The sequence below is a fragment of the Pyrgilauda ruficollis genome, unplaced genomic scaffold (assembly GCF_017590135.1).
Source record: "Pyrgilauda ruficollis isolate IOZ18807 unplaced genomic scaffold, ASM1759013v1 scaffold95, whole genome shotgun sequence".
NCBI classification, from domain to species: Eukaryota; Metazoa; Chordata; class Aves; order Passeriformes; family Passeridae; genus Pyrgilauda; species Pyrgilauda ruficollis.
Genome location: NW_024531599.1, coordinates 133544 through 160825, shown reverse-complemented (window position 1 = coordinate 160825; position 27282 = coordinate 133544). Strand labels below are relative to the sequence as shown.

The following is a 27282-nucleotide window of genomic DNA, read 5'->3' as shown; positions in this document are numbered from 1 at the left end:
GGCTGGAAAATTTTAAGTAAATATGGTTAATGTTAGGTTGGTCAATTTCAAGTGTTGTAATGAAATTGGAAACTAGACTCATTTTCATGAGCCAAATAAATGAGATATCAAGAGAAAAAGGGGGTATTGTTATGAATAAGGTGTAGTGATTGGCTCATGCAAATGAGGAGGAGTTATTAAGTATGGTGAGAAGAAGTTCTGTTAAGGTTTGCAGTTTTTTGACATGTACTTTTGTTGTTCCAGTTTGGTTTTGAACCATTTTCAGCTCTCCCTCCAATCTTCCCCTTCCCCTGTGTCATTCCTGCCTGGCAGCTTTGGTCAACAGAGCTGTCAAAAATGTGGGGGAGGGTGTATACTTGTCCCTTGCAAGAGGCAGCAGGGACTGGGGGACACTTGTTGCTGGGGGCTTGGCAGGGTAACAGCTCACCAGCAATCAAGATGTAAGAGGGGCTCCACCAGCAAAAGGCACAGAGGGCTAACTGACAGCCCTTGGGAAGAGCCAAATCTACTTGTAAGAACGAGGTTGTGGACCCTAGGAGGAGCCAAGTATATATATATGGGCAAAGCCATGGACTGTGGGAAGTGCTGGGAGGGCATGGAAGGACCACGTATGAATATTAATGTGGCTGATGCAACCTTGAGTGTATAAAAGGTGAAGAAGCTTTTGTGAGCTGAACCTCTGGTGAGCAGAGTGTGTCACTATGCTCCAGTGCTGTCCCCTCTTTGCTTTGTAACTTTAACAGATTCTAATTAAATTTATTTACTCATTCCCACCCGGGGACTGAGTCATTTATACAGTGATGAGCTGATCTATCGGGTGAGGAAAGGCTGTGTCCTCAGCTGATACAAACCCCTGGGCATGTCCCTGTTCCACTCAGTCGAAGTTGTAGTAAAGGCAGAAGGCGAAGAACATGGCAAAGATCTGGAATGATGGAGGTGGGAAAGGGTCAGGCCCATAACAGGGCCGGGCCAGGCCAGGGGCAGAGAGGGGCCGGAGGATCCCTGGCCTGGGGCCATCGCTGTGGCCCCCGAGGGGCCTGGGCCAGCACTGCTGGTGCTGCACAGGGACACCAGGGCACGGAGACCCAGGGGGAGTAAAACAAACCCCTCCTTGTTTCTCCACCTGCCCTATCTGCAGCAGAGAGCAGGCTCTGTACCCCGAGACCTGAGCCCATTTGCGCTCTCCTTGCCCACTGAGCAACCCCCCTGCCACAAAGAGTGCACGTTCTGCCTGCCCTGTCCCCGGCCCCCCTCATTACCTCAATGCCTAGCACAGCTAAGCTGCAGGTCCCAGGGAGGGAGATGTACCTCTGCAGGCTCTTGCCGAAGGTAGAGAAGCAGCCCTGGGGCAGAGAGAGGAGGGAGGGCTCTCTCATGTTCCCCATGGCCCAGGGAGCCCAGAGGGGGACTGGGTTGCAGGGGGATGTTGGGGGGGTTCTCTGTGTGGCAGGACAAGCTGAAGACTTTGGGAGCCACTGGACTGTTGAACGACAACCAGGCAATGTCCCTGGTTTCTGTCCCTTATGCTCACTCCGTGAGCCTGGGAAGGGCTGAGGCTGGCACAGGTACACAGACACAGCAGAGTTGTGCCGTACCTGCTCATGGATGTAGCCAGGGCTTCTGTCCTGGCACTGCTCCCAGCCCAGGAGTTCTCCCACCTGCAGAAGCCCATCCCGGGCACAGCATGCCCGTGGCCATGGCATCCCTGGGTGCAGCTCTTGGAAGCGGGAGCCATTCCCAAAGTCTTCAGGTCCTAAAACACCACAGCATGAGAACTGGAACAGAAGGGAAACATCATCACCATGGTCACCCTTGGTGGATCCTGTGCATTCCCCAGGAGCCTCCCAGCTGCTCACCGTGACCATGAGGGTGTTCCAGGCTGTGGAGAACACCTCAGCACCCTCGTCCCCACCATAGTTCCTCTGCAGCTCAGACAGGAAGTGCTCAGGCTGGACCTGTGGAATTGGTGCCAGTGCTTGAACTGTTCCTCTCCTACTCTGCTCAGGATTAGCTCCTTTTGAGGGGAACTGGGCACCCAGTGGATCCCCCCCACCTGCTTTGCAGTTTGTATTGTGGTGCTGATTATGGAGGTGAGGAGAAGGGTTTCCCTACACCAGGCCCAGTGGACTCAGAGCCAAGGCTATGGCGTGATAGAGGGAGGCTGGTGACACTGGGGATGGTGCCAGTACCTGTTTCCAGTGCACCAGGAAGAGAACGGCCCCAATGAGCTGCATGAGGAAGACGAGGCTGACGAGGATGAAGAACTGGAAAGCAGGAGGTGAAGGAGTCAGAGACCGGCCTGATCCCACCAGCAGCTTGCTCACATTATCCCTGCCCTCCTCTGCACCAGCCCTGCCTGTGCCCTCTGTCCCCGAGACCAGGGACATGCGTACAGCTCCTGTGGACAGATGCCACATCTCTGACCACTGTGGCTGCAAGGCAGGGGTTAAAAACAAGCAGTGTCTGCAAGGGACCGAGGATGCTGAAGAAATGGGAGTCTTGGTGCTCAAACAGGCATTTTTCTGCCCCTTACCAGCAGTGGGGTCATCTTGGAAATGCCACGTGAGACAAGCCAGTGGCTTCAGAGAGAATTGACCCTGCTTGATGGCTTTATAAATCCTCTGGGCTCTGAATTGAGACTCATGAGGTGGGGAGTGGATGGCAGGACATGTTGAGGATGAGGAGCACCAGCTCCTCGCTCCTCCAGGAACACCTGCATCCCGCACCACCATCCAGCCCATGACTCCTGCCCCCAGTGCCCCCTGGCCATATCCTGCAGCCCCTTCCCAGCCATCTTCCCTCGCTCACCAGCAGCAGGAGCGGGCGGCTCCGGCGCAGGGCCCCACAGCAGCCCAGGAAGCCCAGCAGGGACAGGGCGATGCCCACGACCAGCAGCAGCCACGCGCCTGCCATCAGCACGGCCCTGGTGGCCACGATGTCTTGGAAACCAGCTGGGTCCACAGCCACCCAGACTCCCATGCCTGCCAGGCATGTTCCCCCCGCCTGCAAGGGGACGTCAGGAGATGATCGTGGGCTCAGGGGATGTCCAAGGCTTGGTCCCCTCCCTGGGAATGGGTGTCACCCACCCCTGAGCCAGACAGAAATGTCACCCCATGTGGATGGGGGACGCTTCAACCCTTGGTTCCCTCCCTGGGACTGGTGACGCCCACCCCTGAGCCAGCTGGAGTTATGGGTCCCCAGGCACGGGTTCCCTCCACCCCTGCACCCCACAGGGCCCAGGGGGACTCACAAACACCAGCACGTTGAAGATGAACATCAGGTACTTCATGCAGCTCAGGACACCCATGGGGACACCGGGAGGGGGGACACGGCAGCATTTGTCCCTGTGGAGAGGAGAGCAGAGCCCTGCCCACAACCAACCATGACTTGTCCTGGACCCCATGGCTCCAGCAGAATGTGGGGGTATGCAGCTTCCCAAAATTCCCAGATCATTTTCTATCCCCAGCCTCTCCCATGACACCCCAAAAAGCCCCAAACCTGTGTCCTCTCCAAATCCATGTCCCCTCCCAACCACGTGTCCCTTTCAAACCCTGTGTCTCCCATCCTTTGTCCTGCCTAAACCCTATGTCCCCTCCAAATCTTGTGTCCCCTACAAACCCGTGTCCCCTCCAAATCTTGTGTCCCCTACAAATTCCATGTCCCCTCCAAACCCATGTCCTCTCCAAATCCTGTGCTCCTTTCAGCCCCCACACCACTCACCCTGCGGGGATAGTGGGCGACCCAGGTACCTCCAACCTTCTCTGGTGCTGCCAGCACCTATATAACACACCAAGGTCGGAAAATCTCTCCCCCCTCGCTACTCCAGCAGCCCCCAAGAAATCTCTTCCAGCAGCAAGGCCATGAATGATTGATGGGGAACAGGATCCACCATTGTGCAGCCGGCGGCTGGGAGTCTCCTGCTCTTGTCAGCCAAGGAAATTAAACCTGTGGGCAGGGAAAGACGAGCTGTCCCACCAGGCCAGGGGTGACCTCGGCCATTGATAATTGCTGTGGCCATTCGGGAAAGCCCTCAATGGCTACACGTGGGCAGGCAGGTGATGCTGCAAGGGCTATCGGCTGTTGGGACACAGGGACATCCCAGATGGATGACAGGGTCTGTTGCTTCTTGTTGCCTACTTTAGGAGCTCTCTAAACACAGAGTCACATTAGAAAGGAAATATTATTTATTCTGCACCAAGTACAAAGAGGAGGTTTCCACAAATCAAGCACACCGAGGAGTAAAAGGTTAAATACAGTAAAATTTACATGAACCCGCATATCTAAAGCATATCCTTTGCCTGCCTAATGCATATTTGTTTTGGTGATATGACTTTACTCAATATTTGAAACTCAAAGTTCTTCATTAAAGCATCTTCTGTTGGAGAAATTGAATTACGACAGTTAAGTTTGCAAAAGGTGAGAGAATTCATCCTGGGGCCGACGGTTCACCCGGATCGCGGTGTCACCGCAGTGTCGCGCAGGGGCCCTCGGGGCTGTGTCCCCCGCGGTACCCCCGCGCGGCCAGCAGGGGGCAACCGAGCGCGCCGCCACAAAGCTGAGCCGCGCGGCCAGAGCGGCTTCCGCCGGCACCCCAGCGAGGCGGCTCGGCCAATCGCAGCGGGCGGCGGCCGTTGAGGCGGGGAAAAGAGAGACAGACAGTGATCTTGACCAATCATAGAGCGCCCTTTTTCAGGGCGGGGCTCTGGTGGGGGCGCGGCCCCGAGGCCGGAACCAGCGCTGTGCGTTCCCGTTCCCTCAGCGTTGCTTCCGGTGCCGCCGCCGCCGTCCGCGGGATGTAGCGGCCGGTGAGGGACGGGCAGGGGAGCGGGGCGTCCGCTGTTTCCAACCCCGCGGGGAGAGCCCCGTCGCCGGTTCCCTCGGTCCCGGTAACTCTGTGCTGCTTCCCCCCCAGCGCGGCGGCAGAAGGACGCGGAGGGACCTTCACCGGCTGCCTCGGAGCCGCACGCACCCGCCGCCCCGATGGCGTCCCGCAAGGCCCCCGCCGGGGCGGGCAGCGGGCTTGTGGCCGCCGGCCGAGACCGGGACCGGGAGCGGGAGCGGGAACGGGCGCACCTGGAGCTCGCCGAGCTGGGGCCGCTCCTGGAAGAGAAGGGGGACCAAGGACCCACCGGCGCGACCAGCGTGAGCCCCTCCGAGACCCCGGCGGGAGGGAATCCAGAGCCTGGCTCAGTCTCCTCGCTCCGTCTTCGCGGATATCCCGGGAATCTGCCCGTTATCCCATTAAGAGCTAGAGGAGTACGGCTCCGTGTTGTTCCTCGGGCCGGTCCGTGTTACGAGCCGGCCTAAACTGCTCCTGCCGAGCAGGCATGGAGCCGGGATAGTCCTTCACAGGGATATCACCGGGATCGCTGTGTCTGTACCGGGTGTTTCCAGTGCCCCAGCATTTCCACGGGGCCGGGAATCACCTTCCCGAGCCCCTTCCCGGCTGAGGAGAGCGGGAGCTGTGCCGGGAGCCCAGAGCGTTCCCAGCTCGGAGCTGCCTCTGCTCGGGTGGGCCGACTTGGGTCTCCCGGCTGGGCCAAGCGGCCATTCCAGCCTTGGCTGTAAGGATGAAAATCCCTGGTACTAATCCCACTTTTCGACAGGATAAATCTGGGATTAGCATGCCCGGGATGGGTCAGGCAGCAGTGTGTTGCATAAACGAGGGTGACCGGCGGGTCCTGCCCATCCCATCAGAGGGATGAAGCCCCAGGTGCTCTCAGAAGGGCAGGGATGATTCCCAGGGGTTGGAACCGATTCCCTTCTGGCTCTTCTCACTGCAGACTGAGGACCCACCATGCCCAGTGGTCCGCGAGGAGGAGGAGGAGGTGGTGCGGGTGCTGACCTTGCCTCTGCAGGCTCACCATGCTATGGAGAAGATGGAAGAGTTTGTGTACAAGGTACCAGAACCTGTGGCGATCCCCCAGTCTTGATTTTGGAGCAGATTCCCCAATTCCCAGGTTTGGGGTGACAGGATGTGTCCACATAAAGCTCCACTGGCTGCAGCTGGCTCCAGCTCTGCTGCGCTGCTTCCAGCAGCATCCCTGGGAACGGTGTGGGAAGGGGATGGCCTGGATGAGGGTTGGCCCAGCCATGGTGGGTGAGAACCTGGGAGCAATTCAGATGTTCCTGCGGGCCTGAGTGGGGCCTGGGAGTCCAAGTGCCAGCTGGGGTGTCACCCGGTGCCCGCAGTCACAGGTGGCTCCTGTGCTTCTTCCCTGATCAAATGGGAATTCCCACCGCAGGGAACAGTCTGTGGGTGTGGAAGGGTTAAAGCTGCGGGTATTAATCACCCCTGACTTCCTGAGTGGTCCTGGAATCACTCCCTTCAGGGGCTGGGAATCAGTCCTTGTGGGAACTGAGGTGGGGGTAAAATGACTCCCTGGGCTGACTGGGAATCACTCCCTGGGAAGTTATGGAGAGCAAAGGATGGGATGTGGGTGAGTGGCTTACAGGGTCCCACAAGGCACCTGATGTCAGAGAAACTTCCTCTCCCTGAGGGGCATCCCAGGACTGGGCTGTTCCCCGTGGGTTTGGGGCTCTGGGCTGCCCTGATCCCCCTGGTTTGTTGCAGGTGTGGGAAGGGCGCTGGCGTGTGATCCCATACGATGTCCTGCCCGACTGGCTCAAGGACAACGATTACCTCCTGCATGGACACCGGCCCCCCATGCCCTCCTTCCGCGCCTGCTTCCGGAGCATTTTCCGGATACACACTGAGACAGGCAACATCTGGACACACCTGCTGGGTGACTGTGGGGAAGGGGGACCCCTGGGGCTGGAGGTACTCAGACCCTGCATTAGGGTCAGAACGGGCTTGGGACCGGGTCCTCTCCATGCCCGGGGCTCCCTGTGCGGATCCTGTGCATGCATGAGGATCAGACATGGAGTGCCTGGAGCTCCTTAGGAGAGAGGGACCAGGGCTGGGCTCAGACACTGCAGGAGTGGGACAGGGAAATGTGTCCTGGGCAAAACAGGGGAGCCTCAGAGGATGTTCCTCTGAAACGAGTCAGAGGAGGCCACAGAGATGCTCTGAGGGCTGGAGCTCTTCTGCTCTGGAGCTGGGCTGGCAGTACTTAGCCTGGAGAAGGGAATACTTAGCCTGGAGAAGAGAAGGCTCCAGGGGGACCTCAGAGCCCCTTCCAGTACCTACAGGGGCTCTGGGAGAGCTGGAGAGGGACTTTGGACAAGGTCCTGGAGGGACAGGACAAGGGGGAATGGCTTCCCACTGCCAGAAGGCAGAGTGAGATGGATATTGGGAAGAAATTCTTCCCTGTGAGGGTGGTGAGACCCTGGCCCAGGTTTTCCAGACAAGCTGTGGCTGCCCCATGCCTGGAAATGTCCAAGGCCAGGTTGGATGGGGCTTGGAGCAACCTGGGCTAGTGGAAAGTGTCCCTGCCCATGGCAGGGGGCTTTAAGATCCCTTCCCACCTAAACCAGTCTGTGATTCCATGACCCTGTGAAACAGCAGCTCAGCAGCTCTTTGCCCTGTGCCTGCCCCTTCCCCTTCTTGTTTACATGAACAAAGGCCTCAGCCAAGGACCCACTGTGCGTTACTGAGCACGCCAGGGATACATCCAGGACCTCCAGGAGCATGGCCATGTTCTTATCCTGGCTTTGCTGAAATTCCCCACTGTCCCCCTGACTTCCCTCTCCATGTGTTTCTGCAGGGTTTGTTCTGTTCCTCTGCCTGGGGATCCTGACCATGCTGCGGCCCAACATGTACTTTATGGCTCCTCTCCAAGAGAAGGTGGTGTTCGGGATGTTCTTCCTGGGAGCAGTGCTGTGCCTCAGCTTCTCCTGGCTTTTCCACACTGTGTACTGTCACTCGGAGAAGGTCTCACGGACTTTTTCGAAGTGAGTCAGCATGAGTGTGGTTGTGTGGTCTCCTAGGAGGTTTTGGGTTTTTGCAGCACTTCCTCTTGGAAAGCACTGTGTTCCCAAATGTTTCATCCCTGGGGGAAGGGAGCATCAACCAATCCAGCATGGAACTGAGGGGAACCATACCAGGGTTCTGGAAGGTTCTGCCTGAGCACCTTAAACGTGCCAGGTCAGGGGCCTCAGGTGCATGATAAAGATCCTGGGACCCTGCAGCTCCCAAGGGAACAGGATCCTGGCTCCCAAGGGAATGGCTTCTGTGCTCCCAAGGGAACAGGCTCTATGCCCCTTATAGTGAATTGAGGAGGGGTCTCGCTCTCACTGGGCAGCTGGGGGCCATGGCCAGTTTGGCGGATTCCAGTTTACTGGATGCTTTTGAAAACTTCTGGTGTGGATCCAGTTTGGACTGAAGCCAAATGGAAAGAAGAAACACAAACAGATTCCCAGGAGAGTGGGAAGGCTGGTCAGTGGTTTGTGCCTGTTCCTGGGCTGCTCCAAGGGTCAAGCTCCCATCAGCCTTTGCAGTGAGGCTCTCAAGTGACATTCTGCTCCCATGTGGCTGTTAAAGGCATTTATTTGGTTGCTGCTTGCTGGGAATCCTGCCCATTCGCTTTGCACAACTGCCAGAGATCCCATGGGATCCTGTCTCCAGAACAAATCCAGCAGGAATGCCCTTGTGTTCCTGGGAAGGCAATGGGGGCAGTTCAGGGGCTATGTTTCTGTGGTGAGATGAGTAGAGGATCACAGATCCACGTGCACAGGGATTTGTTCCTAATGGTTTGAGCTCCATCTTCCTCTTGCCCCTCCCCAGCATTCCCGCTGTGCCCAGGCCCTTTCTCCTGTTGCACCTGCCCAGCACACCCCTCCTTGCCCAGTGACTCCACTCAGGTGCAGGCTGGAGAGTGCACTCAGGTGCACACATGGAGGGGGTGGATTTTGGGGCTCACCTGTGGCTCTCTGTCATTGCACCCTGCCTGCAGGTTGGATTATTCAGGAATTGCACTGCTGATCATGGGGAGCTTCGTCCCGTGGCTCTACTACTCGTTCTACTGCTCCCCACAGCCAAGACTCATCTACCTCTCCATCGTCTGTGTCTTGGGTATCTCTGCCATCATTGTGGCACAGTGGGACCGATTTGCTACCCCCAAGCACAGGCAGACCAGAGCAGGTAGGAACTCCCCCCTCCCCCGAGTCCTGGAAGGCACTTTGGGAGGCAGATTCCATTTGGGAGAAGCTCTGGGCACCTGCAGGATTCATTCCCCTTGAGCAGCACAGCACTGCAGGGAATGGCCTCCTGCCATCACTTGCTGTGCTGGGAATTAATCTCCTGAGCAGAGCCTGAGGTTTGGAGTTTTAAAATAGCCCTGGGCAGGCTGGGGCTCTGCCTTTTCTGCCTTCTCTGGGAAGCAGTTTAGCAGCAGGAACCTGCAGCTGGGGCGGAGGAGGAAGGCATTCCTGAGCTCTTCCTTGCCAGGTCCCTGTCTTCCTGGGGGTGGAGTGGGGGTCTGCCTCCAGCCCCACACCCCAATTTACCCCAGTTTTAATGGCAGATCCCATCAGCCTTGCTGAGCACCAGGAGACACCTCCTTCCCCAACTCCCAGGGGTCCTGAAGCAAATGTCTCTCAGAACACTGTCCTGGCTACATGAGTGAGGAAAGACCATGCTGAGACAGAGGCCACCTGAGAGCCCTCAGATGCGGGCAGGGGACAGGCAGGACTCACGTCCCCATGGCTTCTTCCCACTGCATCTTGTGCCCCCAGCACGAGCAGGATCCAGCCGAGTGCCACCCAGAGCCTCTCCAGTCCAGTGTCACTATGGTGCCACTTGTTCTCTGCCAACTTATCAGAGGCCAAAATTGAACATTTCAGCTTCTTCCTCAGGAGCTGCAGGAAATTACTTTCCTGGAAGGAGTGGCTGTGTTCCTGGTGCAATCCAAAAGGCCGGCATCTTCCAAAATGTCCCTTCCCATAGCCAGGTGCGGGAGCTGCTGCAGCCCTGCATAAGAAACACTGGGTGGGTTCTGCCCAGTGGGGCAGTTTACCTGTGGAACTGTGGGTCCCTCATTTTGTGAAGGATAAGTGCCATGAGGATTGGAGAAGTTTTAAGTGTTTGGACAACGCTTTCAGGCACAGGGTGAGATTGTTTGGGGGTCTTCAGTGCAGGCCAAGAGTTGGACACAATGATCCTTATGGGTCCTTTCCAGCTTGAGATATTCTATTAATTCAGTGGAGAAAAGTGGCTTCCCTAGCACAGGATGAGGGATCAAGGGGAGTTTGTGGGAGGAGTGGCTCCCCCTCCACACCTGAGCTCTTTTCCCTGACCTCCTCTCTGGGCCGCAGGCGTGTTCCTGGGGCTGGGACTGAGCGGGGTTGTGCCCACCATGCACTTCACCATTGCCGAGGGCTTTGTGAAGGCCACCACGGTGGGGCAGATGGGCTGGTTCTTCCTCATGGCTGTGATGTACATCACGGGCGCTGGGCTCTACGCTGCCCGCATCCCTGAGCGCTTCTTCCCGGGCAAGTTTGACATCTGGGTGAGTGTGGGGGTGAACAGGTTGTCTGGGGGCAGCTCTGGGGTCAGGGGAGGGGGCATTGAGGGGCTGGAGGCTGGGGGTGTCCGGCTGTGCCTCAGCACATGCTGGCAGGCAGACCTTGAACAGGTTCTGTGCGTGGGCAGGGCAAAATACAGGGTGGAAATCGCTGCTGGGTGCAAGGGAGCGGGGAGCAGAGCACAGAGGACAGTCCTGGAGCAGTGAAGCAGAAGAGGAGGTGTTGACAATGTTGCTGTCCCCTTTGCTGTGGTCTAAAGGCTTTTTTGCTTCCCTGCAGTTCCAGTCTCATCAGATCTTCCACGTGCTGGTGGTGGCTGCAGCCTTTGTCCACTTCTATGGGGTGTCCAACCTGCAGGAATTCCGCTACGGCCTGGAAGGGGGGTGCACAGATGACTCTCTCCTCTGAGAGCTCCTGGTTTTAGTACAAGCTTCCTAAGTGCTTTTTAAACTCTTGTCTTTGCTAAAATCAAAGGAAGACTCAAAACCATTTGGGGTTGTTGGTTTGTTGTTTTTTTTAAAGAAACAAAGAAATAAGAAATGGATAAGTCCTTTAGCAAAGTTGTTGACCAAATCCTCACCCTCTTCCCCATGCACTGCACTGGGGCTGCAGGGGTGCTCCAGGCTCCTCCAGACAGTGTTTTAGCTGCACCGGGATCACCTGCTGCCCCAACAGCACAGGGAACAGCTCCCTGCTCCCACACAGCCGAGCACATCCTGCTCCTCATGCACCAGGAGTTCTGCATATCCCCCCCAGGAGTGCCTGGCTGGGGCAGCCCCAGGCACGGGCACACACTCATGTAATTTAAAGTTTTAATTGTCCTTTTTGTTTTGTTCTGTTTTCCTTGACAAAGTAATGTAAACATAAATGAAAGAGTATTTAATATTTAATACTAAGCTTTAAGACAACGCGCTGCCACTGCAGTCCTCGGCTCCCTCGCTGTCGGGAGGAAGGACAGTGTTGTAGGGAATGTAGAGCTGCTGTAGCTGATTGAAATAAAAAGGTCAATAGTTCAGTGTCACTGCTGTGTCCATGTCCATTTTTGAGGTAGGGAAGAGAGGGCTCTGGGCACTCCAAGGAGCAGGGCAGGAGTGCCTTGGGGCAGTGGGATCCCTCCAGCTGCAGTGGACTCTGGACTGGGCTGGAATAAAACAGGAAATTGGGGTGTTGTGGTGATGACAGGGCAGGAAACACAGCCCTGGCTGGTGACAGCTCCACGACTGTGACTTCCCTTGGGGCTCAGTAGGGCAGGAGAGGTGTCACAGCCTGTCTAGGGTGGGGGCAGTGCAGGACTATGCCCCAGTCAGAGGCTTCTCCTGGTGCACAAGGGACAGTGATTATCAGGGGGTTTGGAGGGGCAGAGGTCAGCACAGTAAAGCCCAACTCACACAGCAGAAGGCCATAGCCTGACCTATGGGTGAAGGAGTGTAGGCAGAGCCACTACAGCCCCTGTGCCACTTGTCCCTGCCATCCCCCAGAGGTGAGGGTGTCCTTTTGCTGAGCTGTTTGGATGTAGCCCAGCTTTGGAAATCACCCAGGCTCCATACTGTATCAGGAGCTGCCAGCAAGCAATGGTGTCAGTTAGTTAATTAACAAGTTACAACAAAAAACCTCACTGGATGTCATTTCGTAACTGCTGGCAAGAGGGAACGGGCTTCCACAGCTGGAGTTTAAGGACAAAACCACAGAGCAGATGTGGTAACTCTGCTCAGGCCAAGATCTGAGATGAAAAGCAGGAGGCTGTGCTGGCAGCAGGTGCAATGCTTCCCCCTCCAGCCCCATAACCTAAATCTAACAGGGAAGAGGCTACATTCCAGCTGCATTCACTGCAGGCGCAACATCCCAGAGGAGACTTCAAGACTTTCACTCCAGTCTGTGTCCAAAGGATGACAAGACTCCATTTGGTCCTTGTCTCAAACTTCCTTGTATTCTACCAGACATGTGTAACATTACAGCAATGGAATATATCAGGAATAAATAGATTTTCTTTTCTAAAAGTTCTCCTGAGCAGTATGACGTTGAGAAATGCTGCAGGTCCTCCTGGCACGGTGTGTAAGGAACAACCACTGGTGTAAGTACAAACCCCCTCCACATCCTCCAGGTGGGACCACTCAGGAACAGGGAAGGAAGAGAAAGAGGAGGAGGAGGAGGAAGAGGAGCAGGAGGAGGTGCTTGGGGACCATCATTGATACTGTCGGTAGTCACTGAATGGAGGTGGCTGGAGCTGGGATGGATCCTCTGACAACTGTGGGCCTGGAGGAGGGACAGGGGAAAAGGCAAATAAATACCAAAATGCAGGAGATTCTTCCTATTAACAGAACTCACAGCTGGTTTGTTTATATAAATCCCTCTTAAAATGAATCATAAACCCTGGAATTGTTTGGGTTTCATAAAAAAAAAAAAAAACAAAAACCCAAACCCTTTTCATAAAAAGTTTCAAAAATTGCATAGAATCAAAAACTGGTTGGGCTTGGAAAAGACCTTAAAGCTTATCCAATTCTACTCCCTGCCATGGCAAGGACACTTTCCACTAGCCCAGGTTGCTCCAAGCCCCATCCAACCTGGCCTTGGACATTTCCAGGCATGGGGCAGCCACAGCTTGTCTGGAAAACCTGGACCAGGGCCTCACCACCCTCACAGGGAAGAATTTCTTCCCAATATCCCATCTCACTCTGCCTTCTGGCAGTGGGAAGCCATTCCCCCTTGTCCTGTCCCTCCAGGACCCTGTCCAAAACCTCTCTTCAGCTCTCTTTTAGGAAAAGTATGCTGCTCAAGCTGCTCCAAAGACAAACCACTTCTCTCTGAGTTTCATAGAATCCATGGAATTGTGGAATGGTTTGGGTTGTCGCAGCTGGTGGGTGAACCCACCAGGGGAGGGACTATGTTAGATCTGTTATTTGCAAATAGAGATGGGTTGGTGGCAGATGTGGTGGTTGGAGGCCACTTGGGGCACAGTGATAATGTAATTAAAAAATTCTCAATATTTGGTGAACATTAATAAGACTTTTACACTGGATTTTTGGAGGGCAGACTTTGGCCTGTTCAGGAGACTTATTCAGAGAGTTCCTCAGGAAGCAGTCCTTAAAAATAAAGGAGTTCAGGAAGAGTGGGCATGCTTCAAAATGGAGATCTTGAGGGTACAGGAACAGACTGTCCCTGTGTGTCAAAAGACAAGTCAGCAAGGCAAATGTCCAGCCTGGACAGGCAAGGAGATTTTGAAGGAACTCAGGAACTAAAAAAGGATGTATTATCTTTGGAAGGAGGGTCCAGTTTCTCAGGTGGTATTTAAGAGGGCTGCTAGAGTACGTAAGAAAAAAATTAGAGATGCTAAAGCTCAGTTTGAACTTAAAATGGCAACTTTTGTAAAGGATAACAAAAAATGTTTTTATAAATATATTACTGGTAAAAGGAAGAGTAAGACTAACCTTTGTTCTTTATTAGATGCAGAAGGGAACTTAGTAACTGCAAATGAGGAGAAGGCAGAGGTGCTTAAAGCCTTTGTCTGTTTTTAGTGAGAAGACTTGCCTTCAGGGTAACTGTCCTCTTGGGTTGCTCGATCATATCAGGGAGCAGAATGGTCCCCCCATTATCCTAGAGGAGGCAGTCAGAGAACTGCTGAGCTGCTTGGATATTCATAAATCCATGGGACCAGATGGGATCCCTTCCGAGGTGATGAGGGAGCTGGCAGATGAGCTTGCCAAGCCGCTCTGCATCATTTACCAGCAGTCCTGGCTCACTGGTGAGGTTCCAGATCACTGGAAGCTGGCCAGTGTGATGCCCATTCATAACAAGGGTGGGAAGGAGGATCCTGGCAATTATAGGTCAGTCAGCCTGACCTCAGTACCCAGTTAGGTCATGGAATAGTTTATACTGAGTGTCATCACCCAGCACTTACAGCATGGCCAGGGTATCAGGCCCAGCCAGCAGGGGTTCAGGAGAGGTAGGTCGTGTTTGACCAATCTGGGCTCCTTTTATGACCAAGTGAACCACTTGGTGGATGCAGGAAAGGCTGTTGATGTTGTGTATCTGGACTTCAGCAAGGCCTTTGGCACTGTCTCCCACAGCACACTCCTGGAGAGGCTGGCAGCCCACAGCTGGAACAGGAGCACTCTGTGCTGGGTTCAGAACTGGCTGCATGGCCGGCACAGAGAGTGGTGGGGATGGTGCTGCATCCAGCTGGGGCCAGGCACCAGTGCTGTCCCTCAGGGCTCTGTGCTGGGGCCAGCTCTGTTCAATATTTTTATTGATGACATGGATGAGGGAATTGAGTCTTTCATTAGTAAATCTGCAGATGACACTAAGCTAGGATTGTGTGTCGATCTGTTAGAAGGTAGGAAGGCTCTGCAGAGAAACTTGGAATGGTTGAATGGATGGGCTGAGTCTAACAGGATGAAGTTTAATAAGTCCAAGTGCCACGTCCTGCATTTTGGCCACAATAACTCCCTGCAGTGTTATAGGCTGGGGACAGTGTGGCTGGACAGGCAGAAAGGGACCTGGGGGTACTGGCTGACAGCTGGCTGAACATGAGCCAGCAGTGTGCCCTGGTGACTACTTCCCAAGGAACTCTCTGAATAAGTCTCCTGAATAGGGACAGCAGGGACATCCCTGCTCTCAGCCATGCCACCTCCCATCTCCCAGCGGGAGATAATCTCATGTCATCAGCACCTGCAGCTCCTCCTTGGCTTTCCACAGCCTCAGGAGCTGGCAGGGCAGTGCAGATTCACTCTAGGATAAGATGACTGCCAGGGGCACATCAGCAAAGCAAATCCTTGTGACACATCCTCTGCTGGCTCCTTACCATTTGGGAATTGTGTGGAGGCAAATCTTGTCAGCAGAATGCCAGCTCCTTCGATCAGGGCCAGGAGAATTCCCCCCATCGCAGCAGATCCAACCATGGCAACAGGGCCATCTGGAAATGAAAAGCACAAACCAACACTTAATTTCTTTGCTGTGTGTTAGAATCCATTGAATCCCAGGACGGTTTGGGCTGGAAGGGACCCTGAAGATCATTTTGTTCCACCCCCTGCCATGGGCAGGGACACCTTCCACTATCCCAGGTTGCTTCAAGCCCTATCCAACGTGGCCTTGAACACTTCTAGGGATGGGACAGCCACAGCTGCTCTGGGTAACCTGTGTCGGGGCCTCACCACCCTCTTTGTGCCTTAACCTCTCCTAAAACAAACTCAGAGCAGTAATTTTGCATCCATTAAGCTGCATTAAGGGATAATTACTGGGTAACTCCCCCCTGTCCTCCCTTTAAGGAACACTGGAAACATTTGGGAGCCTGATTATTACTTTCCTAAGCACAGGGAAAAAGTTTCAGATTACTTTTCAGCATCTGAGACAGCAAATTCCAATTAGGGTGTCACAGACTGTTGCTTTGCCATAACAATGAGAACTGTACATTTAGAGAATAGGAGATTTTCAACTGATGTCCCCAGTTTCTTACTTCTTGCAGCTAAAATGGCTCCAGTCAGGGCTCCACTCGTGATGGAATTCCAGGGATCTTCCTTCCCTCTCATTCTGACCATACTGCAGTCAATCATGGAGAAGAGACCTCCCCAGACAGCAAAGCTCCCTGTTCCAAATCAAACCAAAGCCACTTTGGAGAGAGCAGAGAAGCCAGTTATGCTGCACAACAGATGCTGTGGTGTTACTGTGCTCCCTTTCAGACATGAAGTAAATTCAAACTCATAAAGAGCCAAATACAGGTTAAAATCAATGCAGGGAAATTTCCAACTTGACATGTCATCATTCCCCTCTCCCCCATTTTACATATGATCTCACTAATCTACAATTAACTACAGAAAATTTATCAAACTGTGATTAAAATGGAACTTTCATCCTAACAAAGTCAGATTAGCTAAGGAAACTTCCAGATTTACCCCTTTTTAACATACTTCCTTACAGACAATGATGCAGAGTCATGTCACACCTCACAACTCACCCAACCCTGCTCCTGTGGCCTCAGGAGCTTGGCATCCTACAGCACATGCATGAACACCCCCAAGTTCTACTTTTCATCCAAGCTGGATCACTTCTTGTAATGAGCTAGTTTTATCTTAACCCTCTCCACATCATGAAGAGGGAACTCTGCTGTTTAAGATATGACCAGTTATTACAGCTGGCTTATCACTCCAGAAACACAGACTGTTTCTCCCCAACCAAACCCATTTTGGATATATCTGAACTGTATTTACCCGTTGCTTGGGCCAACAAACCTGCTGAAACTCAGCACAGGTGTCGGTGCAGCTGCACCATGTTACATTCCCAAACTCTGTTATCTAACAACAGTCAATTCTGTGCAACAAACCCCCAAAATTCATTACCTCCCAGTTGTGGAGCTCTGGTTTTAATAGCCGTCAAACTGCCCCGCAGCCGGTGGTTTACACCCTAAAATAGGAGAATTCAGTCAAAATAAAACAGTAAAATCTTACAGCCAAGCTGAGTCTATATTGCAAAACCCTGCCACAGGCCCAACACATTTCTGAGCCCCCTCAGCAGCTGTAAGGAGCTGAGACAAAGTGTACTTTACCCCTATTTCACTATTTATCACTCCCGTACAATATTCTGTCAGGTACAGATGGGAATTACAGTCACCAGGCAGGAAACAATCTGGGTTCACAGTCTGAGTGGGACTGAAGGAGGCATTACGCTAACATTTTATCAGGATAAGCAGTGATTTTTCACATGTATAATTTTTCTTCCCAGCTGCTGGACAATCCCACTGGCTGTCCTATGTTTAGTCATTCCTGCAGGTGCAATTGTAGGTCTCTTTGTAGTCAAGAGAAGCAAAGTCATGCTGAGCCTTCCAGAGTCCAATACTCAACATGTCACCCAAACCCCACAGAACAATTACATGTTCTCCCACACTTTAACACAGTTTAAAGAATATCCACCAAGTTTTATTTTTGTTACAATCACTCAGAAGTGGGGATAGGTATATTTAGCAAGTCCTCAGCAAAATTAAGACTCTAATTAAGCACACAGTCCTTTGCAAGTGAAGTGTCTGCAGGATCTGACTAGTTTGGAAACAATTATTTATTAAACCCACCTCAAACCAACAGCTTATTGTCACACTAACATCAAAAACACCTTATTTGTGAAGTCAGAGAAATTTTAAAACTAATGTTCAAGCAGCAATTGAATCTTAATTTATCAAATGTCTCTGCAATGGGTTTATAGCCAAAATTTTGCAGCAGATATCCCAAAAGTGAAAACCAACTTGTATGAGCAAAACTTCCTTCCATGTTTACTCACTCCTGCATTGAAACCAAATCTAAGCATTAAAAAATTGAGCTAATAAAAATGGCAACAATTAAAACGAGGTTAATTAAAGAAAAATATACCCTTTAATATAAATCTGAAGGAGAAAAAGATTCTTTCTTTGAGTCGTTACATGTTTTAAAAGAAAGGGAAAGGCCAGGTGAGGAAGGAGAGCCTAGGCTTCATGTCCCTCCATGGAGACAGAACCACAGGCAGATGGATCTTTCCTGCTGCACTTCCTCATCCTGAGGGAAATGTTCATCAGTTAGGGAGGAACAAGTGACCAGTGTCCCACTGCAGCCACCAGAGCAAACGGGGAAGCAGCAATTTTATCCCAAAAGATGAACCCCCATAGATCCTGAACCAGGACAGATTCGCATGGTCTGGATTAACAATGTAGAGGTCTTTAATCAGCCCTGCTCCCTGCACAGGGATTTATTCTCCTTCCCCTTCACTGCCACACTCCCTGGGGAAGGACAGTGGAGGCAAGACTGCAATCCACCTTCAGAGGATTTTACTCACCACTGGGGAATTTCGGAAGCCTTTGATAGCCTGGAAAATGCCCCCTCCTATGGCCCCCATGGTGAAGGCCCCTCCACAGTCATCCACTATCCTCCAGGGACTGGAAAGAAAAATAGAGATGAAAATATTAAATCCCATCATGTTAAACCATGTAAGCAGTGGGATGGATGCAGCACTGGTATAACTGGGGTGAAGATTGAGCCTGGTGGCTATACCATCTCACATCCAGCTAACTGAGCAGGCAGCAACAAAAAATCAAGAATATTACAGCAAAACAGACTCAACCTTTGCCAGAGTCTCCTGGCCTACTTCCCCGGAGTGAGAAGTACCAAATATACAGAAATGCCTGAACTCCTCACACAAGGCAAGAGACATACTTCTACCATAGAAAACTCCTGCAGAATTCCAGCTCTGCCCTACACTATTTACATAGTGTCAATAGCCTTAAATTCCCTGATCTCATTCTTCTCTTGACCTACAAAGAACTTAGGACTAGATTCCATGAGATGCAGCTCCCAGGTAGCACAAAACACTTTTTATTGAATGACTCGTCCTTTTCATTAGTTCTGCTTATTTTAGTGAGACTTCAAAGTCATCTTTGCTGAGCTGGAAAGGTTTTTCCTGATGCATCCTGGATCTTTGAAGTCATTCAAACAAAAGAGAGATCCCCTCAGAGGTATAGCATCCACAATTCCTACTCCAACACCACAAAGCAGCCAGGAAAGCCTTGCAAGGTTTAGAACCTTGCATAAAACCTTCCTGCAGCCCAGGCTGTCAGTACCTGCCAAGGGACCTTTATTTACAGGTTCAGAACCTCTGCCAAGAACTGGAGCCTTGCAACCCTAAACCAAACTCCTGAATTAGGTGAGCTTTAAGATGCCATTAACTTCTGTTGTCACTGTGGGTAATTTCAGAGCACAGAATAACAAAGTTGTTTGGTTTCTTTCATTTTGTATCTAGATCTTCCAGCCAAGCACTCAGGTGATTTAACTTCTTCACTGCCAATCATCAGAAAATGCAAAAGTCAGCCTACAACAGCATGCAGGTCACAAATCTGAGCACCATGGCAAGCTCAGTGTTTCTGTCAGGCAGGAGCATGAATAAGCATTTCCAATTTCACTTGTAATGTCATGTTTCTGTTCCTGAGGATCCCCTACAGCTTCCAGCTCCTGCACATGAGGACATCAACCCTGACCTGCTACTTCCCCACCTCACAGACCTCCTCTAGCGAGGGGTGACAAATCCCCCTCACTGTGCTGCAGGCTTTGCCACAAGGTGTTTTCTTCCTGGAGAAAGTATCTCTATTTTTCAGTCCCTCCCTGAGTGTTCTCCCAGGCTCCTCATGTTCACAACCTACTTCCAAACCTCCTCCTCCACAGCCAGCCCTGCTCCCTACAAAGAGAACTCCTGCGTGCACAGGTCACACTCAAGGTTGGCTTTGCTTTTGTACCTTGGATTGCTGGGCTGTTCCCAAGGCACCAGGACCCCACGCAAGTGTCACCACTGAATGTCCCCAGTGACAGCTACATCCAGGTCCCAAACCCACATGGCCTCACGAAGCAGGGGGGTGTATTTTATCCTCCATCACCTCCTGTTTGTCTGCCATGCCTGCATATGGTCTCATCTCATTACAACTCCCTCAGCCAACATTCAATAATTCAACAGTTTGTTTTCCTTCCACTTTTTCCTGCATCAGGAAAAGGTTCCAGGCACGCGCTTGTCAAAGATGCCAAGATGAAAAGCAACTCACATCATTTTTCTCAGGGATTTTTTTGTTGTTTTGTTCTTACATCTCCTGTGCAGATTTTTATCTCCTCTGCTATGAATAAAACATCCCAACCCTCTTCCTTTGTTAACTCTCTGAGAGTGATCTCGTTAAAAGGCTTTTTGGAAATCTAAATGGATTATGTAAAGTGGGCTTCCCCTATCCATAAAGTCAAGGAATTCCAATCTGCAAATCATGGCTGCTTTTTTCTTGAAGCCTTGTTAATGAGATCCCAATCAGGGAATGCTTCCCTCTTTAACCTCATTAACTGTTACCTTCAGGGTTCCTGATTTTCCTTTTAAACTACTCTCCAAACTTTTCTGAGCAGCTTTTAAATGAGAGAACATCTTTGATCCCAGCAGAGCCAGCATGTGTCAGCTTCCCAAACTCCCTCACAGTTTATGCAAAATACCCCCAGCCCTGGCACTGGCTGACCTCATAAAGAATTGGAGAAGAAAATAGATTATTCCATTGTTAATCTGGCACTTATCTACAAGCAAAACATTACTGTTAATTGTTTCCCTGACTCAGAAGGGAGCCCTGCCTATACAGAAATGACATGTGGATGAGGTTGGGTTCCTGCTCCTGATGGCACCAGAAATTTCTCAAAGATGAGGATAGCAGAGGGCAAGACTTCACTTTTCCCAGGGCTACGGGACAGCCACACACCAGCTTTGGCAGCCTGGGAGAGGGGTGAGTCCTCCCTCCAAGCCCCATGGCATCCTGCAGCTCTCCTGAAGGCTGGGTAACCACTGGAATTAGAGGCCACCACAGTTTAAATTAACAAAGGGGCCTTTTCTCTGTGCCAATGGTTCATAGGGACCCAGCCCGACTCCAGGATGGCAGCTCCCAAGGGCTGGATAACAGGAGGACCACAGGGTGACCAGCAGCCAAGGGGCCAGAGCAATGGGGTACGCCAACAGCCCCACATGGCTTGGCAGCAAAACATCCCAACTGCACAGCATTAAGGACACAGCTTCATGCTGTGCCTGGGGAGGGTCAGGAGATATCAGAGGAATTTCTCAACAGAAAGAACTGTCAGGCATAGGAAGGGACTGCCTAGGGTGGTGGTGGAATCCCCATCACTGGAGGTGTTCAAGGAATGAATGGACATGGCACTCAGTGCTCTGGTCTGGTTCACAAGGTGGGATATGATAGTCTGACAGGTCTTTTCCAACCTAAGTAATTCTGGGATCACCTGGAGCCCACAGCAATCTATTAATGCATACTATTTACTGTGCTCATGTCCCAGATGTTTTGCTGTGAAAAGGCAGGGGTGATGTTTATGGACAAACTTAATACATATCAGCAGAGCAATCTGCAAAGTTTGGTAAAAGCCTCATGAACAGTTGCAGGTCTCTGTCTGCAGAGGTGAGCAGAATCTCAGACTGGTTTGGGCTGGAAGAGACCTTGAAGCTCATCCTATTCCTCCCCCTGCCATGGGCAGGGACACCTTCCACCACCCCACGTTGCTCCAAGCCCCAGTGTCCAACCTGGCCTTGGACACTGTCAGGGATGGGGCAGCCACAGCTTCTCTGAGCAACCTGAGCCAAGGCCTCATGACACAAGGAAGAATTTTTTCCCTCTATCCCATCTAACCTTGCCCTCTGGCAGTGGGAAGCCATTCCTCTCTGTCCTGCCTGTGACTCCAGGCCCTTGTCCCAAGTCCCTCACCGTGATGAGAAACTCTGCCCATGATTCAGTAACCCTGCACCTGAGCTTGCATTTAATCCTTTTACTACTACAAATACAACATTTGACTTGCAACCAAATGTGGCTTGGTAGGTCTACAAAGACAGTGCTGAACCGTGACAGGATTCAAACACTGCCAGCTTGGCATGGAGGGGGCCAGGCTAGGCTTATGGAAATGGAGAGGGAGAGGGCAGAGCCACGGGAGGTGTGAGGGGAGCCTGGGGGGGCCAAGGATGAGGGAAGACTTGGGGACTGAGGGGAGGCTGAAGATGAATTAAGGATGAGAGAAGGCTGAGGTGGGGTGTGGGAGATGCTGAGAGTGAGGTGGGCGGTAGATGAAAGGAAGGCTGAGATAGGAGACTGAAGATGGTGGCACTGAGAATCGGGATGGCTTTGGATGAGAGGGAAGACTGAGGATGGGGGGACTGAGATGGTGGGTGAGGATGAAGGGAAGATTGAGGATTGGAGGGGCTGTACATCGGAGGGAGACATGAGGCGAGCTGAGAATGAGGAGCGATTGAGGATGGATGATTTGAGATGGGGAGTGGAGGAGGACGGGGGCAGCCTGTGGAGAATGAGGAAGGGACCGAGAATGTGAGGAGCTGAGGACAAGGGGGAATTGAGATAGGGAAGCCGATGATGGGGGACTTAGAATGAGGAGGCACTAAGGATAAGGGAAGGCTTGGAAGCGAAGCTGAGGCTGAGGGACGGAGGCAAGGTTGCGAGTAAGGGGCTGCTGAAGGACCGAACGTGGGACCGTCAGCGCAGGGCCCGCCGCCCCCGGAGGCGCATTAGCCGTGCAGGTCGCAGGACCCCGCCGGCTCCTCGCCGCTCCGGAGGGCCGCGCGGGGCTCGGCAGCGGAGGGGCCTGGCTGCCCAAGCTCCGAACAGGCTCCGAACAGGCTCCGAACGGGCCCCGCGGCACGACCGGCACGGCCTCCCCCGCCTCCCTCACGGGGCCCCACCAAGGTCAACCCCGCCCCCCGCGACGGAGAGCGGCAGCGGAGCGCGCCCGCACCGCTCCCCCGCCCCTTCCTGGCGCTCGCAGATCCCGATCCCCATCCCCGATCCTCGATCCCGATCCCGATCCCCATCCCCATCCCCGATCCTCGATCCCGATCCCGATCCCGATCCCCTCACCAGGGCTCGCGAGCGTACTCCTCCATCTTGCCCGGCCCCACCACCTCCCCGCGCGCGATTGGTTGCGGCGGCCCCGAGCCGGCCAATGGCAGCGGAGGGCGGGACGAGGCACGGAGTAGGGACGTATCTGCGCATGCGCCATGCCCTGGCCCCGCCCCCGGCGCTGATTGACAGGCGCTGTGACGTAGTGGGTTGTTGCCCAGCCGTGAGGAGAGAACTCTCGAGCGAGGGATGCGTTGGGTGGGATGGGCCTTAAATTCCACCCAGTGCCGCGCCTCGCTATGGGCAAGGACACTTTCCACTATTCCAGGGCGCTCCAAGCTCCGGCCATCCTGACATTGGACGTTTCCAGGCATAGGGCAGCCACAGCTTCTCTGGGCAACCTGGGCCAGGGCCATACCATCCTCACAGGGAGAGGAATTCCTTCCCAATACCCCATCTAACCCTTTGTCAGTGGGAAGCTCTTTGTCCTGTCACTCCAGGCCTTTGTCCAAAGTCCCTCTCCAGCTCTTTTAAAAACAGGACTTGTGCAAGTTGCTCCAAGGACAAACCACTCTGCTCCAAATCAAGGAGTGGTTTGGGTTTGAAGGGACCTTAAATCTCATCCCATTCCAACCCCTACCATGGACAGGGACATCTTCCACTAGACCAGGTTGCTTCCAGCCTGTCCAACCTGGCCTAGAATGTCAGGGTCCAAGCTCACGTCATTCCAGATGCTGCTGCATGAGCTGGGCTGACCTCACACATCCCAGGGCATGTTCTTGTGGTCCTGCATGGCACTTGACATCCCTATCAGCAGGTCAGTTTCCTGGGCAGGCAGAGCTGGAATCCAGAGAACAGTGTCTGTGCCAGCAGAAAATTTCCGGGCAGCTTGCAAAGCTCTCTGCACAAGATGAGGGTGTTCCCTCTTGTCCCATCACTTGTTCCCTGGAACCAGCTCTACCCCCACCTGGCTCCATCCTCCTGTCAGGGGGCTGTGGAGAGCCAGAAGGTCGACCCTTAACCTTCTTTTCTGCCTTGGAGCCTTGCCCAACCCAGTGGTTTGCAGCCTCTCTAAGTTGTAAATTACTTATTCTTTTCCACTCCTAATTTAACAGTACACACTCTGCTCTCCTGTAAGGGCAGCAAATCATTCAGTAGCAAAAACTGAATGCAAACCAGGCTGTTCTCCAGTGACTTAATTGTTTTAATAAGTAATGGTCTGAAACACCATGAAGAAGCTAGAATGCTCCACCTGCTGTGTTGGGTTTTGATGCTTTAAAAGACTGCTACTGTTTCACGAACAGGTGTGTTTGGCCTCATTTTAGGTGGGGGAGTAGAGGTCATGCAACTTTGGAGATTCCTGGGAATCTCCAGGTATTGTGGTATTGTTGTTTCTGCTTTGGCCTCTCTCAGCCACTGGAGCAACTCTCCCTACTCCTGTGTCCTCTGGCACTGCTGTGACTTCATCCCCCTGTGCAGGGCAGTGGTGAGGCAACACCTGCAATCATGGGGTCAGCTCTGGGCCCCTCAGTTCAGGAAGGACATTGAGGGGCTGGAGCGTGTTTAGGGAAGGGAACAGAGCTGGGGAAGGGCTGGAGAACCAGGAGTGGCTGAGGGAGCTGGGGGGCTCAGCCTGGAGAGAAGGAGGCTCAGGGAGGACCTTCTGGTTCTGCACAACTCCTGACAGGATGGGAGAGGTGTCAGGCATCAGGCTCTGCTGCCAGGGGACAAGGGTCAGGTCAAGAGGAAACGGCCTTAAGCTGGGCCAGGGGAGGTTCAGTTTGGATACTGGAGAAAATGTCTTCCTGGAAAGGTTGGTCAGGCAGTGGCACAGCTGCCCAGGACAGTGGTGTAACCATCCCTGGAGGGATTTAAAAAACATTTGGATGTGGCACTTGGGGACATGGGCTAATCGTGGCCTTGGCAGTGCTGGGGGAACTTACAGGGCTTTTCCAAACTCAACAATTCCATTATGTTGTGACTGATCTGACCCTTCTCAGGGTGGCAATCCTTTGCTGTAGTCCTTATTCTATCCCCTAATGAGTGGTAGATTAATTAAATCAGGCTGAATGGTCATTCTGGTCCCACCTTTCACAAGCTGTAGGAAAGCTGGTGAAACATGGTGAGTCCATGAGGTGCAGGACCTTCTGCATCACCCAAGGGACCTGGTGCCACCCTCAGGCAGGCTCATGGAAGATATCCAAGGGGCTTTCAGGTATTTCTGAGTTTTCCCACAGCCAGGATTTGGTTAGTTTCCCAAAATATATCGCCTTCTCCACTCTTGCTCTCATGTAAGCATGTGTTTGGAGAGAAGGTTTTGGATAAAGATGCACTGGGTTTGGGAGAGAAGCAATTTCTCTGACTGGCCACAAGACACCCACCGCCTGTTGTGGCCAGGAGGGAAAGGTCACTCTTCAGTGAACAACTTAGAAAATTATAAAAATATCAGTTTTCAGCCTCTCCTTCTGCAGGCTCTGAAGGAAAGAGAAATATAACAGGCTAGAAAAATCCATTCAAAGTTCAGTTGTCCTTTATCAGCTAATAGGGAAGAATAAAGGCAGATGGATGGTCCCAGGTGGCGATGAGAGAGGTGGGGGCACGGAAAGCTTTCTCAGTTCTACCAGAGTTTGTAAATATGCCTGGAAAAGCTGCTTAATCTGACTCTGTCTCTGTCTCTCCCCTCTAATGCTTGTTGTAGTGCTTCAAAGCCAGTGGTTAGGAAATACTCATTAGTGCCCTCAAGGTGTTGTTTGCTACGGAGATGGGACCCCGATAAATCCAGGAGTAATGGATTCAGAGCTGCCAAGAGCTCCTGTGTGCCAGGCTACACAGCATGCCAGTGCTCTGAACCACAGAGGGCCTGGACCATCTCTCTGATGATGAGAGACTGCAGGAGCTGGGCCTGGTGAGTCCAGAGAACACTGAGAGGGGATCCCATCAATCCAGACAAATACCTCCAAAGGGTGTCAGAGGATAGTGCCAGACTCTTTTCAGTGGTGTCCAATGACAGGATGAGAAGCAGTGGCCATAAACTAAACCCCAAGAAGTTCCACCTCAACATGAGGAAGAACTTCTTTGCATGGAGGAGGGCAGAGCACTGGAACAGCTGCTCAGGGAGGGTGTGAAGTCTCCTTCTCTGGAGATACCCCAAACCCACCTGGAAGTGTTCCTGTGTCACCAGGTGACCCTGCCTGGGCAAGGGGCCCAGACTGGATGATCTCCAGAGGTCTCTTCGAACCCCAACAATTCTGAGGTTCTGTGATTCTGTACATCACTATTCCACACTGTGGCGGCTGGAACCAGCTCCAGAGCATGGCCCAAGGGTTCACAAACACATCCCCACTACCAGTTGTTGGTGGCCCACAAAGGACCAGTCAGTGCAGACATATCCAGAGCTTCTCTAATGCTGAGGTGAAAACACAAATTTTTTTCTACTGTTTTCTTTCTACAGCCCCAAGAACCCTGTGGAATATGGTCTAACAGAACTGTGCCAATATCCCAGTTAAAAAGGACTGTGTCACAGCCAACATAAGTCACAGTGAGACATCCAGTCTGAACCATGACAAGTTTGGGGTGTCCCCTGTTCTCTCCCTGATTTTCTGCTAATGTAGGAAAATTTCCCCACAAAATTATGCTCTGTGCTACCTCTGCTTGGCTCTGCAGTGCACGGGAGGAGTGCACAGAAGTTGTGGATTCCTAGATCAGGAAAGGATGGGTAATGCTTCAGGAGAAACTTGGAGTCTCCCAGGCCATATTCACAGCTTCTTAGAGAATTTGGTGTGCAGTACCTCTCATCACAAGAATCAAGGTTCAGGAGTGATAAAATAGAGATTTTATCAAGGTGTTGATAGTGATTATATTATGTAGAAAACCTATTTACAACATGGGAAAGTTTGAAACAGTTTACTACGAAGGAAAGGCAGGCAGAGAAAATTCCAGATTTCCCTTTTAAGTAGAAGGATTCTTTCTTTGGCTTAGCATTGTAGATTGTCCCTGGGGCTGTCAACATGTCCTATCCTTTGAGCCAGGGGTGGCACACCTGGGAATGCTTGGATTGTTCCAAGAAGAGGCTGACACAAAGATGTGATTCCTCACTACCTTTTTGTTGTGTGCTTTCCAGTAGGGAAATTAGCTTCCAGTTTGTTGCTCACCTCTTACGAGCACTTGATTACTGTGCAAAACAATATCATGGAAATACTGGAGGGGTGGACATTTATAGACTAGCATAATGGACTTGCATAGGTTGGAAAAGCCTACTAAGGTCATCAAGTCCAACTATTGCCCCAGGACTACCACTAAACCATTAAATTCCTCCAAGGGATGGGGACTCCACCCCTGCCTTGGGCAGCTGTGCCAAGACTGAGAAATCCTTTCAGGGAAGAAGTTTTCCCAATATCCAACCTAAACCTCTGCTGGTGCAACTTGAGGCCATTTCCTTTTGTCCTGTCTCTTATTCCCTGGGGGAAGAGCCTGACACCCACCTAGGTCCA

General features: G+C 52.3%; 3 protein-coding genes across 5 annotated transcripts; 1 reads left to right on the top strand and 2 right to left on the bottom strand.

Moving 5' to 3' along the window:
- Nucleotides 1-874: 874 nt before the first annotated feature.
- On the bottom strand, nt 875-3307 carry LOC121365420 (tetraspanin-18-like). Its single transcript, XM_041489591.1, has 7 exons — nt 3251-3307; nt 2809-3003; nt 2190-2264; nt 1857-1955; nt 1596-1775; nt 1260-1343; nt 875-922 (listed from the first exon to the last, which is right to left on the bottom strand). Exons 1-7 carry the CDS (start codon nt 3305-3307, stop codon nt 875-877), a joined length of 738 nt encoding a protein of 245 aa, XP_041345525.1.
- A 1370-nt stretch (nt 3308-4677) lies between these two features.
- On the top strand, nt 4678-11446 carry ADIPOR1 (adiponectin receptor 1). Of its 3 annotated transcripts, none has more exons than XM_041489583.1 (8): nt 4678-4805; nt 4913-5256; nt 5784-5900; nt 6575-6746; nt 7668-7854; nt 8856-9043; nt 10216-10409; nt 10705-11446. In XM_041489583.1, the coding sequence occupies exons 2-8, from the start codon at nt 4981-4983 to the stop codon at nt 10831-10833; spliced, it is 1263 nt and encodes a 420-aa protein (XP_041345517.1). In that variant the 5' UTR covers nt 4678-4805; nt 4913-4980; the 3' UTR covers nt 10834-11446. The 3 variants fall into 3 exon arrangements, with proteins under 3 accessions (XP_041345517.1, XP_041345519.1, XP_041345518.1); XM_041489585.1 differs by having other exon boundaries at nt 4679-4805; nt 4913-5142; XM_041489584.1 differs by lacking the exon at nt 4678-4805 and having other exon boundaries at nt 4813-5256.
- An 884-nt stretch (nt 11447-12330) lies between these two features.
- Nucleotides 12331-22906, bottom strand: TIMM17A (translocase of inner mitochondrial membrane 17A). The gene is made up of 6 exons (XM_041489586.1): nt 22811-22906; nt 18214-18313; nt 16755-16818; nt 15875-16003; nt 15224-15334; nt 12331-12678 (listed from the first exon to the last, which is right to left on the bottom strand). The coding sequence occupies exons 1-6, from the start codon at nt 22834-22836 to the stop codon at nt 12608-12610; spliced, it is 501 nt and encodes a 166-aa protein (XP_041345520.1). The 5' UTR covers nt 22837-22906; the 3' UTR covers nt 12331-12607.
- Nucleotides 22907-27282: the final 4376 nt, after the last annotated feature.